The sequence below is a fragment of the Gigantopelta aegis genome, chromosome 9 (genome assembly GCF_016097555.1).
Source record: "Gigantopelta aegis isolate Gae_Host chromosome 9, Gae_host_genome, whole genome shotgun sequence".
NCBI classification, from domain to species: domain Eukaryota; kingdom Metazoa; phylum Mollusca; class Gastropoda; order Neomphalida; family Peltospiridae; genus Gigantopelta; species Gigantopelta aegis.
The window spans coordinates 27,386,634-27,403,565 of NC_054707.1; the positions used below are offsets into that span (position 1 = coordinate 27,386,634).

At 35.9% G+C, this 16,932-nt stretch overlaps 1 protein-coding gene across 1 annotated transcript in view; it reads right to left on the minus strand.

Moving 5' to 3' along the window:
- LOC121380588 (myotubularin-related protein 13-like) overlaps positions 1–16,932 on the minus strand; it is a 114,659-nt gene that overhangs the window by 11,298 nt on the left and 86,429 nt on the right. The window contains exons 34-35 of the mRNA XM_041509472.1: positions 6,757–7,059; positions 1,970–2,197 (exon numbers count right to left, since the gene is read on the minus strand). Coding sequence (XP_041365406.1) covers positions 1,970–2,197; positions 6,757–7,059 — 531 coding nt within the window. The remainder of the gene's footprint in view (positions 1–1,969; positions 2,198–6,756; positions 7,060–16,932) is intronic.

The following is a 16,932-nucleotide window of genomic DNA, read 5'->3' on the forward strand; positions in this document are numbered from 1 at the left end:
TTGAATTATTCATAATAAAAATTGCTTAAATTGTCCACTGCGTGAGCAGGAGGCCTGACCAGGTTCATGTAGCCCCTGGATTCCAGCTTTTGGGCGAGTCTCGCGCCTTGAAACATTTAAGGCTTGACAGGTCTGTCTGTAAGAACGGAACTAAATGCAAAAACTTAATGTAGGAGTTAAAAATGGCAAAATTTGATACCATCGCTGTTAGAAAAGTAACAGAGAGGTTTGGCATTTCCCACTATGTATGCACATTTTTTTGTACTATGTCATTAGTTAGTGACACATCTTTCATAACCATATGCAGAAGCATACATCATTGTGTATAAAATGCCATTATATATAAGAGTGAAAACATATGTACACTGGTGGCACCTAAGTCTGCACACCTAAGCATTAGTGTTATATTTTAAAGTTAAAATCTTTCTTTTAAAATATTTGTTTCACCGCCACAGTACAATGGAACAATAAACGTGTTACTACTGAAAGTTTTTTCAAATTTTTTTTTTTAAAACTCAAGTAATGAGCCCATTTTTAATGGGACACCCCCCTCCCCCCCCCCCCCCCCCCCCCTGTATTTACTGGCCCACATGACGGAACATAAGTCTGCACAGCAAACATTAAAACAACCACTTCTGTCGCTAATGTTTACAGAAACAACAACAAATAATGGATCAGACTTTTTGTAAGTTCTGAACAAACACTTCCAGTTATAGTCTGTTTCAGAAAAATTAAGATTTTGCAAATGAGATAAATATAAATGGTGTTCCATGCTCCTTAGTTTGAACAACACAAAATGACTATATATAAAAAAAGGCAATGTCAATTTTTTTTATCATTATTCAACAAAAGTTGTCTGTTATTAACTGTGTAAATGAACACAAATAGTGTTCCTTAGACATATAGGACAATCAATGATACTTTTAAAACAGACAATAGCTAAAAATAGGCCATGCTGTAAGTGTAAGTGTAAGCTTCAAAGTCTGGGCAGCTATATTGCTTTTGTTGTCACTCGGAGGGAAATTCAAAGCATGCATGGATGTTTACATTAACAGTTTAAATAAAACATTTATTTCATTTATGGATTCATAAATTACAATAAGGTATGTATTGAAGCTTCTATGTTAACTTGTGCAAGTTGATATACAAGGTTGATCATTACAACAGTGACAGATACGTGTTGACAGGACACAGGTGATACAAAAACACGTTGATCGACACTGGTAAAAGTATACTTTTAGTGCAATTAATTCAGAGTTTTTTCAATCAAAATGTTATCTATCAGTTTTATACATATATTCACAATCAATGTGTGTTGTTTTAACCATGGTTTTATGAAATAAATTAACACTGTTTGTTTGTTTACAAACATACCCCAACACTTGTTTCAAGAAGTAATGTAACATAATTAACATGCACAGACTTTTGTGCAATGCAGACTAAGGTGACGTGAGTGTATATAAATCTTTTTCCCCAGCTATATATGTTCATTAGTTAGATATGTTGCAAATCCATATATTGTAATTGGTTTGTGTAGAACTCAATTTAAAGGGTTTGTTGTACTTAGAATTGCATAGTTGACAAATTTCATTTTTTCTTTTCATAACATACTCATACCAAGGTAGAGAGCACCTTGTTTTTTTGTTTCTTTCTGCCAGATTATGTGATCGAAGTAATTGTAATACATGTACATGTCAGCCTTACCAACTTTAGAACCTGCTCTTGACTTAAAAAATGTACATACCTCAAATAATTATCAAAAAACATCAATTTGTTACAAACTGCTTGATTAATAATCCAAGTGTCATTTAAACTTTAATTATCTCTGTAAAGCAACCCTAAAAAGAACTTCTTATTTTCTATAGAGTGCCTTTGAAGTTTGATTAAATTCATTAAAAAAAAAACTGACACTGACAATGTGAGTTTTGTAAGTTAATGATGGCATAAAAAACAGGTGTAAAACAAATACCATAAACTGCTTTTCAAAGAAGTTCGGTTCTTGAAGCATTATGTTGTCATAGCAACCACTGAGTATTTTTCTGCGACTGATTTCCATGGCCTCTGACTCCTGATCTTCGTTTTGTCGGAGTTCACGATTGGCCACCTCAATGTCATATGAAGGACCATTTGCCAAGTCTTCACCCAGATAGTAGTCCCATATCTTCAAGTTGGAGATGTTCGAATATGGCCGCAGAACCTAAACGTTAACCAAAAGAAGATCTTGTTTTTAAGTTTTGGCTAATACAAAATAATATTACATTTTAAATGCAATAAGAATTCTCGGTAATTAAATGTACTGTCAGCTACAGTAAACTAATAATTTAAAAAATTATAACAATAAACAAATATATAAAAAGACATCCCCAATTCTAAATAACAACAATATATACGGAGTCAAATTAAAAACTTCACAATCTAAAATTTGAATAAAGTCAATGAGTGTTGAAAGCAGATATTTTTCAGGAATAAATATTGTAAAGGCAATGTCAACACTCCATTTGAAGCCCATCACAGCCCACATGACCCAATACATAGCACGTGCACAGTACCATAGAGGCAAAAGTGGTTTTGCATGTGTCACTGGTCATGTGACTATAATAACATACGTTTTCATCGTTACTTGACACAAAGAAAAAACACATTAAAACGATATTTGTTATGACCTGTTTTGATGCCACGCCTCACAAATGTGCAGCATGAACGTGCCGTCGGCATGTTGCATGTAGAAACATTAGTAGCTCAATGGGCCCCACAGCTGATCGCCCCCGACCGGGTAGATCACGTGTGACATCACAGGCAGATGACCGTCATGTTGTGTTACGTCACCTAAGCAACTGTTTCATGATAGCTACAGCAACCAGTAATAAACTTTTCAGACATCGGGTATCCGCGCAAACGATCCAAAATCGGCTGCGAACCGTTCACCTCCACGCATGGTACCCATATGTTGGACCCATTTTGACCCAATTTCATCGACGTCAAAGTCATCTGTGGGCACAATGCCACTTGCGATGGACTCAGAGGGAATAAAATAGAATCATGTTTAGCAATGAATCAAGATTCACTCTGCGATTTGCCGATGGCAGGCAGAGGGTTTGAAGACGAAGTGTTAACGTCATGTTCAGTGTTGTGTCAGTGAAGCTGATAGATTCTGAGGTGGAAGGGTAATGGTTTGGGGTACTTTCTGTAGAAATGGACGTTCTCGACTTCTTGTCATCTGTGGCAACCTCAACGCTGCTGCATACCGCGACCAGATGCATGGCAGCTCATGGTCCAGGCCTGATCTTTCAGCATGACAATGCCAGACCCCACACGGCCATCTTGACCAGGGATTATCTGAGGAATGCGGGCATCTACGTCATGAATTGGCCTTCAAGGTTACCCGACCTGAATCCCATTGAGCACATCTCGGATGTGCTAGTAAGACGCCTGCGCACTCTCAGGAACCCTCCCCAGACTTTGCAGGAATGTGGTGCCTCATTAGTGGAACAATGGTGCTGTATCCGTAATGCAGTCTTTACACACATCAGACAGTCGATGAGGAGGCATTTCCTTGCAGTTGTGGGTACACATGGAGGGCATATATACTACTGAACCTGTGATTTCATCAGAAGACCCTGCTTGTGAATTACCATTTTGACTGTGGTTTTGACGAGTGCTGATTTTTGACTCAACATTTATTCCTATTCTTTCTTTGGACGTCATACAATAAAAAAATACCTTATTTAACATGTTCTTCTGTCATATTTGCTAATTAGCCAAAATGTAATGGTTGTGAAGTTTTTAATTTGACTTGGTATATTTGTTGTAGGATTTATAGTTATTAACAGACAGAGTTAACCTAAATGCAAAAGTGCTATGCCATTGCTGCCTCCAACAAAAAAGTAACACTAATCTAGAATTGAAAAAGTAGAAGTGACTTCTCCATTCCTAAAAGAAAGGGGAAAAGTGTGATAAAAATAGGCAAACTGAACAGTTATTGGTACATTTCATACCATTTTGACATGCTCTGCATTCATTAGGAAAAACGTTGAATTTGACACTAAGTTCGAATTCTAATATTTCGTTATTAAATACTACTACTTCGGGTAATAAAATTTAAGCAAAACAAATATTTTTATTAAACAAATAATAATTAATATGTCATTGGTACGTTAAAATTAAAGTAAAATTAAGTGTTTTGTGACATTACTGAAATGAATTTGGCCAAGAACTACACAATCTTAACTGGTTACTGCAAATGGTGGTGACATGCATTAATGTACCATGCAGACTGGCGAAAAAATAAAACCACCGACTGACAAGGTGTTATATGAGCTGTGACACTACTACACATGTCGGTGTCTTGACATCTGTTGAGTGATTTTCTTTTTCAAATCGGATTAGGTCCAGAATATTATGGTTACTTCGACTTCTCACTTTTTTTCATTTTTGGTGAAAAAACCATCCATTTCACCGGCTAGATAACGGCCTGCTATTATCTTGATTTGAGACAATTAAACCCTCTGGCCCTAATCTTGCTGGCGAAATGAATGGGTGAAATGAACGTTTTCTTCGTCGAAAGTCGGCTAAGTCGCCGAATTATTAGCAGTAGTGAGAAGTGGAAGTCGACGTAAGATTTTTTTAACCTAATCTGACTTCAAAAACAAACTCACACAATAGACGTCAAGATTGTTTATTGTCATAGCTCACCTGGCACCGTGTCGCCGTATGGCAGTGTTTTTTCTTTGGCACCAGATTGTATCCTTGAGTAATGTGAACCTGCCTATCAAGGGGAAATGGTTTCTGCGCACGCACATTGTAATGTGCGATTGATTTGATTAAATGTTTTACCTTGTTCAATTCATTATCAAAATCAAACAACAACTGTTAATAGTATACTCATGCCAGTTTCTACTGTGAAGAGATTAAATACATGTCGTTGTCTAATGTTGACATTCTTCAAATACACCCGTAAACCGGGTGATTGTTTCTCAAAGCGATGAGTGTTGCGCCGTGTGCTGTGACAAGTCAAACATTGTTAATCCTCGGCCACATTAATTTCAGTAATGCCAGAAAATACTAATTAATGCTTTAATTTTAACATAATGGCACATTATCAACTACTTAATAATATAACGTTTTTAAAGAAACATACAACTGTTTTGTTTAAACTTTATTACCGGAAGTAGTATTTTATATGGAAATATTACAATTAGAACAGAGTGTAAAATTCTGAATTTTTCCAATTGATCTGGCGAAATGTTACAAAACGTACCGTATATCTTCGCCTATAAGTCGAATTTTGTTCACCCAAAAATTATTTTATAACTTGGGGGGTCGACTTATAAGAGGGTAAAAAAATTTCACCAAAAAATATTACTGTTTTGGGGATTATTTTACAAGTTTTATTGTTGAAGTATGCCATGTATTTATACTCAAATATGTTAATTTGACACATTTATTTTTTATAACCTATTTTTTTTGGCATTAGAACGGTTTTGGTTATGCGAAAAGGCATACGATCTCACTCACATGCCAAGACAACAGTCCACTTAGTTAAATTAACAGTCATAACTAATAGTAAAAATGTAAACAATACTAACTACCTGTTGCCTGAGTTTATTTTGAAATCTGGTCACTGGCATTAATGGTTGTTCAAACAATGTTTTGGCGGTGATTAACTTCATGAATATTACTAAGCTTTCCCTTAAAATAGACTGATCTCTGCAGTTCACTTATCTAGAGCAATAGGGACACACATCATTTGGTACAAAAACCAGTGTACTTTCCAGAGTTATCCTCCTTACATGTATTAATATGGCGGCAAAACGTGATACTTTCAGTTTTATCGTAGTGATCTGTTGTCAGTGTTTATAAATAAAGTTGTTGTCTGTGCACAAAACCATCTGTACAGTACTATACAGTAACAGTCAAACAGCTTTCACTCTCTACTAAGGGAATATTTCGTTTTGATGCTATGTAATAATGATAGTTTGATTGGAATAGTCTGATCATATTGCGATGTACAAAACGTGAAAACCGAAGTTTGTAAAATAATTTTCTTTTGTTCAAATATTATTGTTCTCATGTGCTGAAAATAAGAAATATTTCAATATTTATAAGTAGTTTTTCATGGGTCGACTTATAAACGGGTCAATAAAAAAATACGTTTTCAGGGCTTGAAATTAGGGACTCGACTTATAGCCGAGATCGACTTACAGGCGAAGATATACGGTACTGATAAATATTCACCAAACTTAGCCCCTTTCTTCTGGGAAGGGAGAAGTCACTTCTCCCTACTTTTTCAATTCTAGATTAGGGCCTGAACCCTATTGTAATGGGAAGATATTTTCTTAGTCTTTCAAGCAAATCATATACTTCGTCCAGCAAAAAATGTAAGTGCTTTTTGGTCAATATTTTCGTGTTGTTTATCATCCTAAACTATATATTTGATTTTTCTTTTGTTGATTAATGTCTACTAGTTGATCTGTTTTGTATGCATGATGAAAAAAAAGAGAAATTAGAATGTCAACACCATCTTCACTATAGGTAAATATTGTCGTCTCATTTATATCTCAAAGAGTGTTTTTACAAAATGCAAATAAAAATAGGACATTTTTGTTGTTCCCAAAACCATTTTTTTCTCACGTGAAGGCAAACTGGAATTATCGATTAAAAAACACTTAGATTTTTTTTTCCGAAAACAGGCATAGTTTAAAACAAAACTATTATATTAATTTTAAGTCCCAGTGAGTAATAAATAGAGTAACTCACTGTTTCGTCAGGACTGTACAAGAAGTTGTAGAAGAGTGGTGAGCGGCGGTGGTGCTTGTCGATGTAGTCCCACACAGACGAGTACAGACTGCTGTTGTGGTTGTAGCGCAGCTGGAAGCCGAGCTCGTCATCGCCGTCGTCGATGTTCAGCAGGTGCTTGCCCTCCAGCAACAAGCCGGCCTCAACACGTTCAACCTCACTGTCCATCATGAATGTGCGGAACCGGTTCGACACGTAGTGGTACGCAAGAAACTTCAAGAAGTACTGGTTGAACTCAAATGACAAAGGGAACTGGTGGTGTATCTGGAAAGAAAAGGAACCTGTCAACACCCTGTTTAATCAGCAGTTACTTGTAACAAGCACTCTCAGAGTACCACTTAAGCAATACAGTTATCAATTGACAAATTTGGCACCAAATTAGTGATTTCAATAAAAGACTGCTGATACGAAATAAAATAAAATAAAATAAAGATGTTTTCAGCATACATATACAGTATAACTATTATTTTGTGAATGAAATAAACAAAAGAACACTGGTATAGTATTTTTGTAGACGCTGTTACAGTACTGGTTAAATTACATAACGGTAAGCTTTAGAATGACCGATGGGTTATCACTAAAGTTGTGTTTTTGTACACACCAATATACAGTATTTTCTTAGAAATACTTTGTTGACTATGTACATGTAGTATGTTTCTATTCACAGAGAATGTTTTTGTTTTTTTTACTTATTTACAATTCTTTTGTTTAATTAATGCTATATATGCAGGCCTCATGCGAGGTCAAAATCATAGAGTGAAGTCACTTCTCTCTCAAACTTTTGAGAAGGCTAAGTTTTGAACATGAGGGAGACTTAATCTAAAAAAAAAAAAAAATATGCAAAAAGAAGTTATATTAACCCAAAATTGTCAAATATGTCTTAAGCGGCCATACAAACGAGTAGTAAAAAAGAAGAAGTTTGTTTTGTTTAATGACACCACTAGAGCACATTGATTTATTAATCCAGGCTATTGGATGTCAAACATTTGGTAATTTTGACATATAGTATAAGTGAGGAAACCTGCTACATGTTTCCATTAGTAGCAAGCGATATTTTATATGCACCATCCCACAGACAGGATAGAACATACCATGGTCTTTGATATACAAGTTGTGGTGCACTGGCTGGAACGAGAAATAGCCAAATGAGTCCACCGATAGGGATCAATTGGTTTGGGCACTGCACATCAAGCGAGCACTTTGCCAATGGGCTACGTCCTGTCCATACAAGTAGTCAAAGACGACCGCTAATACTGCTGAATACAGGTGCAACTTTTACAGTCGTGTTGCTAACTGATGGATATGTGTGCTCTAGAGTTCTAAAAATCACCTTTCCACATGTCCTTGTCTTCTTAAAAAATAATGAAATATAACTTAAATTCACTAATTTAACCGTTTGGAATTCATTCTCTCACAAGATTATCTTGTCTTTTCATTTAATTACTACTCCATGCAGAGTATTGTCCTAGTAGATTAGTCTACCAATGTCAAGCTTAAATTATCCAGAAGCAATTAAATGCATTCCACAGTTGTAATTTCTTAACCAATATGCAGTGGAGATGCATGTCAGATTGAATGTAATAAATAAAATTTGCTCGCCATAGTCTAGATCTCCACTGTTGTACAATTTCCAGCACACACACCTGACAATAGAATTAAAGTTATACGCTTCAACAGTCAGTAGCACATGTTGGCTTACTTTTGGTACCAGACACGGGTGTTGTCTGAGCTAGATCAGGGCACACCACTGCCTATTTGTCAACCTACTGCATGATTTTGTGGCACCAGTGTCACTTCGAACTCTCAGACACGTAACACAAAATTATTATCTATGAATGTGTTCCTCAAGTTCTTCACCATTCACTGTGTACAATGTAAGTGATCACTGTTTTTACAAAGTGACACCGATGTCACCTTACAGTGACTGGCATGGCAAAGTCAAGCTGGTCAAAGCAAAGTTTCGCCTCACTTCGCCCATTCGTGTGAGCCCTGTATATGCACTTCTCATTTACAGCTAGAATTGTTCTATGTGCATTTCTGAGTAACAGCAAGGGATATTCTATATTCATTTCTGAATTGCAAAACGACCCCTGCAATTGCCCACGGCAATCGGCAATGCTGTGGAAATTGCCGCATAGTTTTTCATTTTCCGCAGTATTTTTTGGGCCGTGGACTATATTGGATTGTTTCCTTATTGTTAAAAATGAAATATATTTTATGGACTGAAAACAGATTAAAAGTAAATGTTAAAACAGTAACTACACTGTTATTATTAAGTATTTCACTACTATTTGAATCTCAGCACCATCGGCATGATTGAAAATATGTGTATTTACCAACTAGGTCACTGAACTCTGTCGACTGTTCATAGCATGTGCATTGCAGGGACCACTGGATTGCAGGGGGGTGACAGCTTATACATTGTTGAACCGTTTCCATGGTGCAGTATGGGTGTTTTATTTTCAGTAAAATGTTAAACATGCACTCCTACAAGTCACTTGAAGTGTTACGGTCGGCCTGATGATGAGATATTTGTAGATATACATGTACAGAGAAAGATTGTTCCAATAGTTAATCAAATTTTCTCTGTAATTAATACTAAAAAAATATACTACCCTTTTCTAGTGCCGAGTGGCCTAATCCAGAAGCAAAAAAATATATATATATATACCGATTTGCTTAGGTTTGAAAGGAAGACATTCGGTCTTAGTGACAGATTTCCTAACAAAAATTATGCCGTTATTAATGTAAATTATTTTAATAATATAGCACATTAAATATATTCTAACACGTTAATGTAATATTTTTAAAAGATAGTTTCAACTGGTACATCACTGAGGACTGACTACACTGTATGTGATAAATTGTCATTCCCTTATAATGGGGTGACACGATATGTATCACAATACATAATCCACGATACAATATGTATCACAATACCTGATTCGCATTGTTTCCACAGTAAAACAAAACGTTGAAGTTTAGGTGAAGTGATTTAAAAATTAAAAATAAACCTGATAAAAGTAAAACACTGATTAAACACAGTTTTAATGTAGAAATACCACATCATAGACACATTGACATAAGCATGCATGTATTCTCTGTCCACTGTCAGTTTTTGTGAAGGAAACACATTGTCAATATGTACATGTGTACATACCAGTGCAAATTGGTGTTGGTAAATTACTACAGAATTAATATAGGAATCAATACATGGTCAAAATAAAAATCGATTTACAAGCAAGGGTATCGTCAGCAGCAGTATTGTGATGCATCGATGCATCATGACACTCCTACCTTATAACCCCATTTTTCTTGACGGACCGGGTATAAACTCTACATCAGATTTTGGTTACAATGGCAAAAATTAATGTGTTAAAGAAAAGCTCACAAGGAGGGGGCACCTGAGATATATCCAGATGTAATAACATTGATGAAGGATAACAGATGCTCAATAAAAGCAATGGAGAAGAGTGGTGGGAATTGGAAGTGGCCCAAAACAACTGGCATTTTATTCTATCCAATGGAGGACTTGAAACAAAAGATCGAAAAACCGAACGAATTGAAAAGGGGTGTTATGGAAGTGAAGGAATTGAAGCTTCATTTTGCCCAAAAGAAAGAAACTGTTGACATGTGTTACAATTGTTTAGATGACAAAAACTAATGTTAAAACATTTTCTGTTGTATTTTAAACCATCCAAGATCTGGAGAACAGATTATTTTTTTTCTGTGATTAGTTCATTTTGTGCCAAAAGGAGCCCGCTGGGCTTACTCAGGTTTATTTAGAGCTCTGATTTACTTGTTTTCTATTGTTTTGTTGTGAAACATTATTAAATTTATTTTTTTAAATATGCTCTTTGTTCCTTATAACCCCTATTGAAGTTATAACAGGAACATCAATTAAAACCAATGGCAATCCCTTATAACCCCACCCATAGGGTAATAAGGGATAGTCATTTAGAAAAATACAAAAAAATACTTGGGAGTTTAGATTTTGGAACATGGCATGACCCATTGAGAAGTCTGACCAAGTAGTCACAAAATGGTATAGGACTTCCTCCCACATAAGTTAGATGTATGGATAATTTATAAGAAAAGTGTCAAAATCGTACCCTTATTACCCCATTTTAAGGTAATTAATCACTTTTGGCATCTAGCAATTTAAAGCAAAATTAACAATAGTTACCACATGGAATAAGCATCATATATTATTTTGTTTTACCTGTAATATATTTTACACTGGATATATTGTAATTATCTTTATTTTATTCCAATATATAACAAATGTGTTTTATGTCAGTATGTGGAGCAAACTACCTGAAACAGTTGGTTTGAAATCATGATTACAAAATCCTAAAGATAAAAGGAACTGGTTCCTAACCTCACCCTCTACATATTATCTACATTTGTATAGGCCTGTAGGAACGATATTTGAAGTGTGTGTGTGTGGGGGGGGGGGGGGGGGGGGGGGGGGGGGGGGGGGGGGAATACAGTCTCTAGTGAGGGATACAAACTAGATTTTTATCTTTATATCATCTTTATTTATGCAAAGTAAAAAGTGAAAACTTAAAACATACATTTTCATCCTAGTGTGTGTGATGGAGAACAAGCCCCTAGGCCCGCCCCTTCCCAGTTCCTATGGGTCTGTTGTATTTTATATTAATAAATGCAAAGACTACATAATAATATTGTCGATAAGACATATTAGTTGTAAAGTGATTGTCAGTATGTGGCAACAGTATAATATTTTCCAACATTTCTGTGTTTCTGTACCCGGCTGTGGACAGTTTCGGCAGACTGGTAACACATTTTCTTAATAATTAAAAAGACATGGTTTAACCAAACACATTAAAACTTGGAGTGTAACTAGTTAAGAGAACAAAGTTTTTTGTTAAATTATTGTAACTTGCTTTGGTGAGGAGGGGACGCTATTTGCAAATTTGCGAAATCGGCCTATGGAATATCCACAGACGTGTCATATTTACATCTATGCTGAACAAGATTTATGATGAAATATTATTAAATCTTGTGTGCTTTTCTTCTAATTAGGTCCATTTGCTTCAGTTTACATTAAAAATGTCATAAAAAAAATTATGTTTAAAAAAATGCTTGTATGCTAGTCTATGACCGTGTGGCTTCCTTGTCTTCGTTGGCAGTTTATTCATCCGAATTTTCGTCTAAGACAACATTTCCAGGATTAGGAACAAAGTTTCTGATAAGTGGTTCAAACTGATACGGTTTGATGCCATTAGCACAAGCTGGACACAATTCTTCGTCACTCGAATCGCTAAGTTCGTTCAGTTTTCCTCTCATCGATGACGTCACGGGTCTAGCTCATCAATTGTCGACAGTTTCCAGGAAACATTGGAGATCGACGAAAAAAACTCCCAACCAAGACTCGCACGCTTAACTTAGTCAATATGGGGAGCGCGGTAGTTGCGTGTTGTGGTTTATGACGGCAAACAATTCATTACGCTGTATATATGGTTTGGTGTCCGGTCTCCTTTAAGTGTTATTTGCCAACTGTACCCAGTCATTTGTAACGGTGATTACACATCAAAAGATGACCAGAGCATGTATATATTGCATGGGCTGTGTTCAGTCAGGTAATCTGGCTGAAGACGGCGAAATGACAATAAACGACACTGTTAGTTGCACCATAATGATTGACAACAGTCTGGTAGTCTGGATTTCATAATAACAAATTGCACTACATAAAGAGTTTGGGACTTAATTATTTGTCCGGTGTTCAGTTTAGAGAGGTTTCCGGTTTAGAGAGGTACACTTTAATGTTAAAAGATGCGTAAGTCACAGGACCACGTAAAACATCCAGTCTTGACAGAATTCGGGTTTAGAGAGGTATACTTTAATGTTAAAAGATGCGTAAGTCACAGGACCATGTAAAACATCCAGTCTTGACAGAAATCGGGTTTAGAGAGGTATACTTTAATGTTAAAAGATGCGTAAGTCACAGGACCACGTAAAACATCCAGTCTTGACAGAATTCGGGTTTAGAGAGGTATACTTTAATGTTAAAAGATGCGTAAGGTCACAGGACCATGTAAAACATCCAGTCTTGACAGAATTCGGGTTTAGAGAGGTACACTTTAATGTTAAAAGATGCGTAAGTCACAGGACCATGTAAAACATCCAGTCTTGACAGAATTCGGGTTTAGAGAGGTACACTTTAATGTTAAAAGATGCGTAAGTCACAGGACCACGTAAAACACCCAGTCTTGACAGAATTCGGGTTTAGAGAGGTATACTTTGATGTTAAAAGATGCGTAAGTCACAGGACCACGTAAAACATCCAGTCTTGACATAATTCGGGTTTAGAGAGGTATACTTTGATGTTAAAAGATGCGTAAGTCACAGGACCACGTAAAACATCCAGTCTTGACAGAATTCGGGTTTAGAGAGGTATACTTTAATGTTAAAAGATGCGTAAGTCACAGGACCATGTAAAACATCCAGTCTTGACAGAAATCGGGTTTAGAGAGGTATACTTTAATGTTAAAAGATGCGTAAGTCACAGGACCACGTAAAACATCCAGTCTTGACATAATTCGGGTTTAGAGAGGTATACTTTGATGTTAAAAGATGCGTAAGTCACAGGACCACGTAAAACATCCAGTCTTGACAGAATTCGGGTTTAGAGAGGTATACTTTGATGTTAAAAGATGCGTAAGTCACAGGACCACGTAAAACATCCAGTCTTGACAGAATTCGGGTTTAGAGAGGTAAACTTTGATGTTAAAAGATGCGCAAGTCACAGGACCATGTAAAACATCCAGTCTTGACAGAATTCGGGTTTAGAGAGGTACACTTTAATGTTAAAAGATGCGTAAGTCACAGGCCACGTAAAACATCCAGTCTTGACAGAATTCGGGTTTAGAGAGGTACACTTTAATGTTAAAAGATGCGTAAGTCACAGGACCACGTAAAACATCCAGTCTTGACAGAATTCGGGTTTAGAGAGGTACACTTTAATGTTAAAAGATGCGTAAGTCACAGGACCACGTAAAACATCCAGTCTTGACAGAATTCGGGTTTAGAGAGGTACACTTTAATGTTAAAAGATGCGTAAGTCACAGGACCACGTAAAACATCCAGTCTTGACAGAATTCGGGTTTAGAGAGGTACACTTTAATGTTAAAAGATGCATAAGTCACAGGACCACGTAAAACATCCAGTCTTGACAGAATTCGGGTTTAGAGAGGGACCATGTAAAACACCCAGTCTTGACAGAATTCCGGTTTAGAGAGATATACTTTAATGTTAAAAGATGCGTAAGTCATAGGACCACGTAAAACATCCAGTCTTGACAGAATTCGGGTTTAGAGAGGTATACTTTAATGTTAAAAGATGCGTAAGTCACAGGACCACGTAAAACACCCAGTCTTGACAGAATTCGGGTTTAGAGAGGTATACTTTAATGTTAAAAGATGCGTAAGTCACAGGACCACGTAAAACATCCAGTCTTGACAGAATTCGGGTTTAGAGAGGTATACTTTGATGTTAAAAGATGCGTAAGTCACAGGACCACGTAAAACATCCAGTCTTGACAGAATTCGGGTTTAGAGAGGTACACTTTAATGTTAAAAGATGCATAAGTCACAGGACCACGTAAAACATCCAGTCTTGACAGAATTCGGGTTTAGAGAGGGACCATGTAAAACACCCAGTCTTGACAGAATTCCGGTTTAGAGAGGGTCAGGTCTTGAAGGGTTTCACTGTAGTGGTAGACTAATCCATCACTTTCTCATAATAATTTCAGGTGGGAAATTTCAACTTGGAGAGAATACATATAGTTTGTTGCCACTGTCAAGTTTACAGATAACCGAGCTCTTTCAATGAATAAATGGCATATTAAATACATCAGTATTAGCTAATAAAATGTGTTTTTAATTGTATTAATGTTTGTAGCAGCAGAAATTGGATTTTACCTCATAATAATTTTGTACATACAAAAAAGTATATAGTAGAAGTTAATGCTACTACAAACATTAGAACAATCAACAACACATTATTACCCACACTGATATTATAAACAAGAAAATGTATTTAATGTGCAGGTATGGGGTTAAAAAGGGTCTGTTAACAAGTCACATCTTCACAATGGACAGTGCCTTTAAGAAGAACAGTTCCATATACTGTAGATCCTGAAATTAATGCATCCCTAAATTAATGCAAGTGACAGTTAATGTGAGTGGCCTCCATATGAAATATTACTTTCCTAACAACACATGTCTGTGTACTTTTGATTAAGTTACAAGTGTCTTCAATGAGATCAACTCACTAACATGTCAGTGTACACATCAATTAACCTGTTCCTCATATGCCATTGTGTAACGGCCTGAGTGTAATAAAGTTCTGTTCTGCTTAGTCCCTAGTGTCCCTAGTGAGAGCAACTCAAAGCATAATTTTGCAGCAGTAATTTACCTAACGTGTTGTTACCTAAATCTGGCTACACATTAGCATACATGTACCATTACAACTTTATCTTCCTAAGATATGCAGAGAAAGTTGCAGTGAACTTGAACAGTAAAAACAAAGAAATGGTCAAACTCAGGATTAGCGTGCTCAAACACATTTATGTGCAATGGATCGTGTTGGCTTTTGCTTGACTATTGCACAATTAGTTTAAACAATATTTATTGCCGTCAAAATGCGGTTTGGGATTGGCCAACAGGCAAGAGCCTATATTAAGGCCTCTCCCTACATTTATAAATACAAGCTTGATACATCAAGATGACAGAAATAGTATAATAATTTAAATAAATTCAAATTAGCTAAGATGAGAAGAATGGAAGAGAGAGAGAAGAAAGGAAAAATAAAAATAGATAATTGATATGATATTATTTAGTCACAGTTGGGAAGGGAGAAGGAGGAATAATGAATGGTTAGTTGTCGAAACGTTTGCTATTAATTATAAAGTCTTGAACAGATTTAAATATAACACTATTTTCATGGGTACTAAAATTTGGGTCACCAAATAATAAAGTCTTGCAATTAAGATTGTGATATTTTGACAGGTGAGTATTACGAATTACATTATATAGTGGACAATAACATAAAAAATTTTCTGCATCTTCAATAAGGTGTCCACAAGTACAAAATGGACTGTCACTTACGTGTCTTGCAAATTTATGACCATTTAGATCGCTAGTTCCCAAGCGGAGTCGACTATGTAATATCTGTTGCCTTCTATCACCATCGTAAAAGTAGCACGGTACAATTGGGTCTGATTTATTTAATTCTGATTTAAATCTATTTAACGATGAAGAATTCCTAATATCGGACGTTATATTATTCCATAATTTAACTGCGGAAGGAAAAAAGGAATTCGCGAAAAGTTTAGTTCGACAAAAGTATGTAAGGAGGCGATCTACATTACGAGTGTAATATGTTTTTTTTTGCAGAAATGGGGCGTGGTAATTGTAATGTCAAGAATGTGGGGAGCAAGTTATTAGAAAGTTTATACATCATACATAGTTTATGGCGACTTCTCCTTTCTGATAAAGATATAAAACCAGTTTCGCTATATAGTAACTCGTGAGATGTTCCCCGAACAGAACCACAAATTGTACGCAAAGCGTCCAAGTGTATATTTTCAAGATTGTATGCCTGTTGGAGACTACAATTATCCCAAAGAATATCGGCATGATCAAAAATGGGAAGAATAAATGATCTATAGATTTTTACTAATGATTTTCCAGATAATCTATATTTAAAGGATCGAAGACAATTTACCATTTTACTGGCCTTACTTACAATATTTTGTATATGGAAATCCCATTCCCCAGATTTCTGGAATGTAAGGCCCAAGTGTTTATGGACATCAACCTCTGATACTTGTACGTTGTCTAAAAATAACTTAGGATTGCTGGGTTTTTTAATTTTCCGGCTAAACAACAAGGTTTCGTTTTTTTCGGGACTGAACTTAACAAGCCACCGTTTAGCCCACTTGTTAATATGCTCTAAGTCAGAGTTTAAAATATTACAACATAGTTCAGGATTTTCAACAGTAATAAATAATGAGGTATCATCAGCGAACAATCTAATATTTGAAGTAATCCCATTAACAATATCATTTATATATACCAAAAACAAAATAGGACCAAGACTATTGCACAA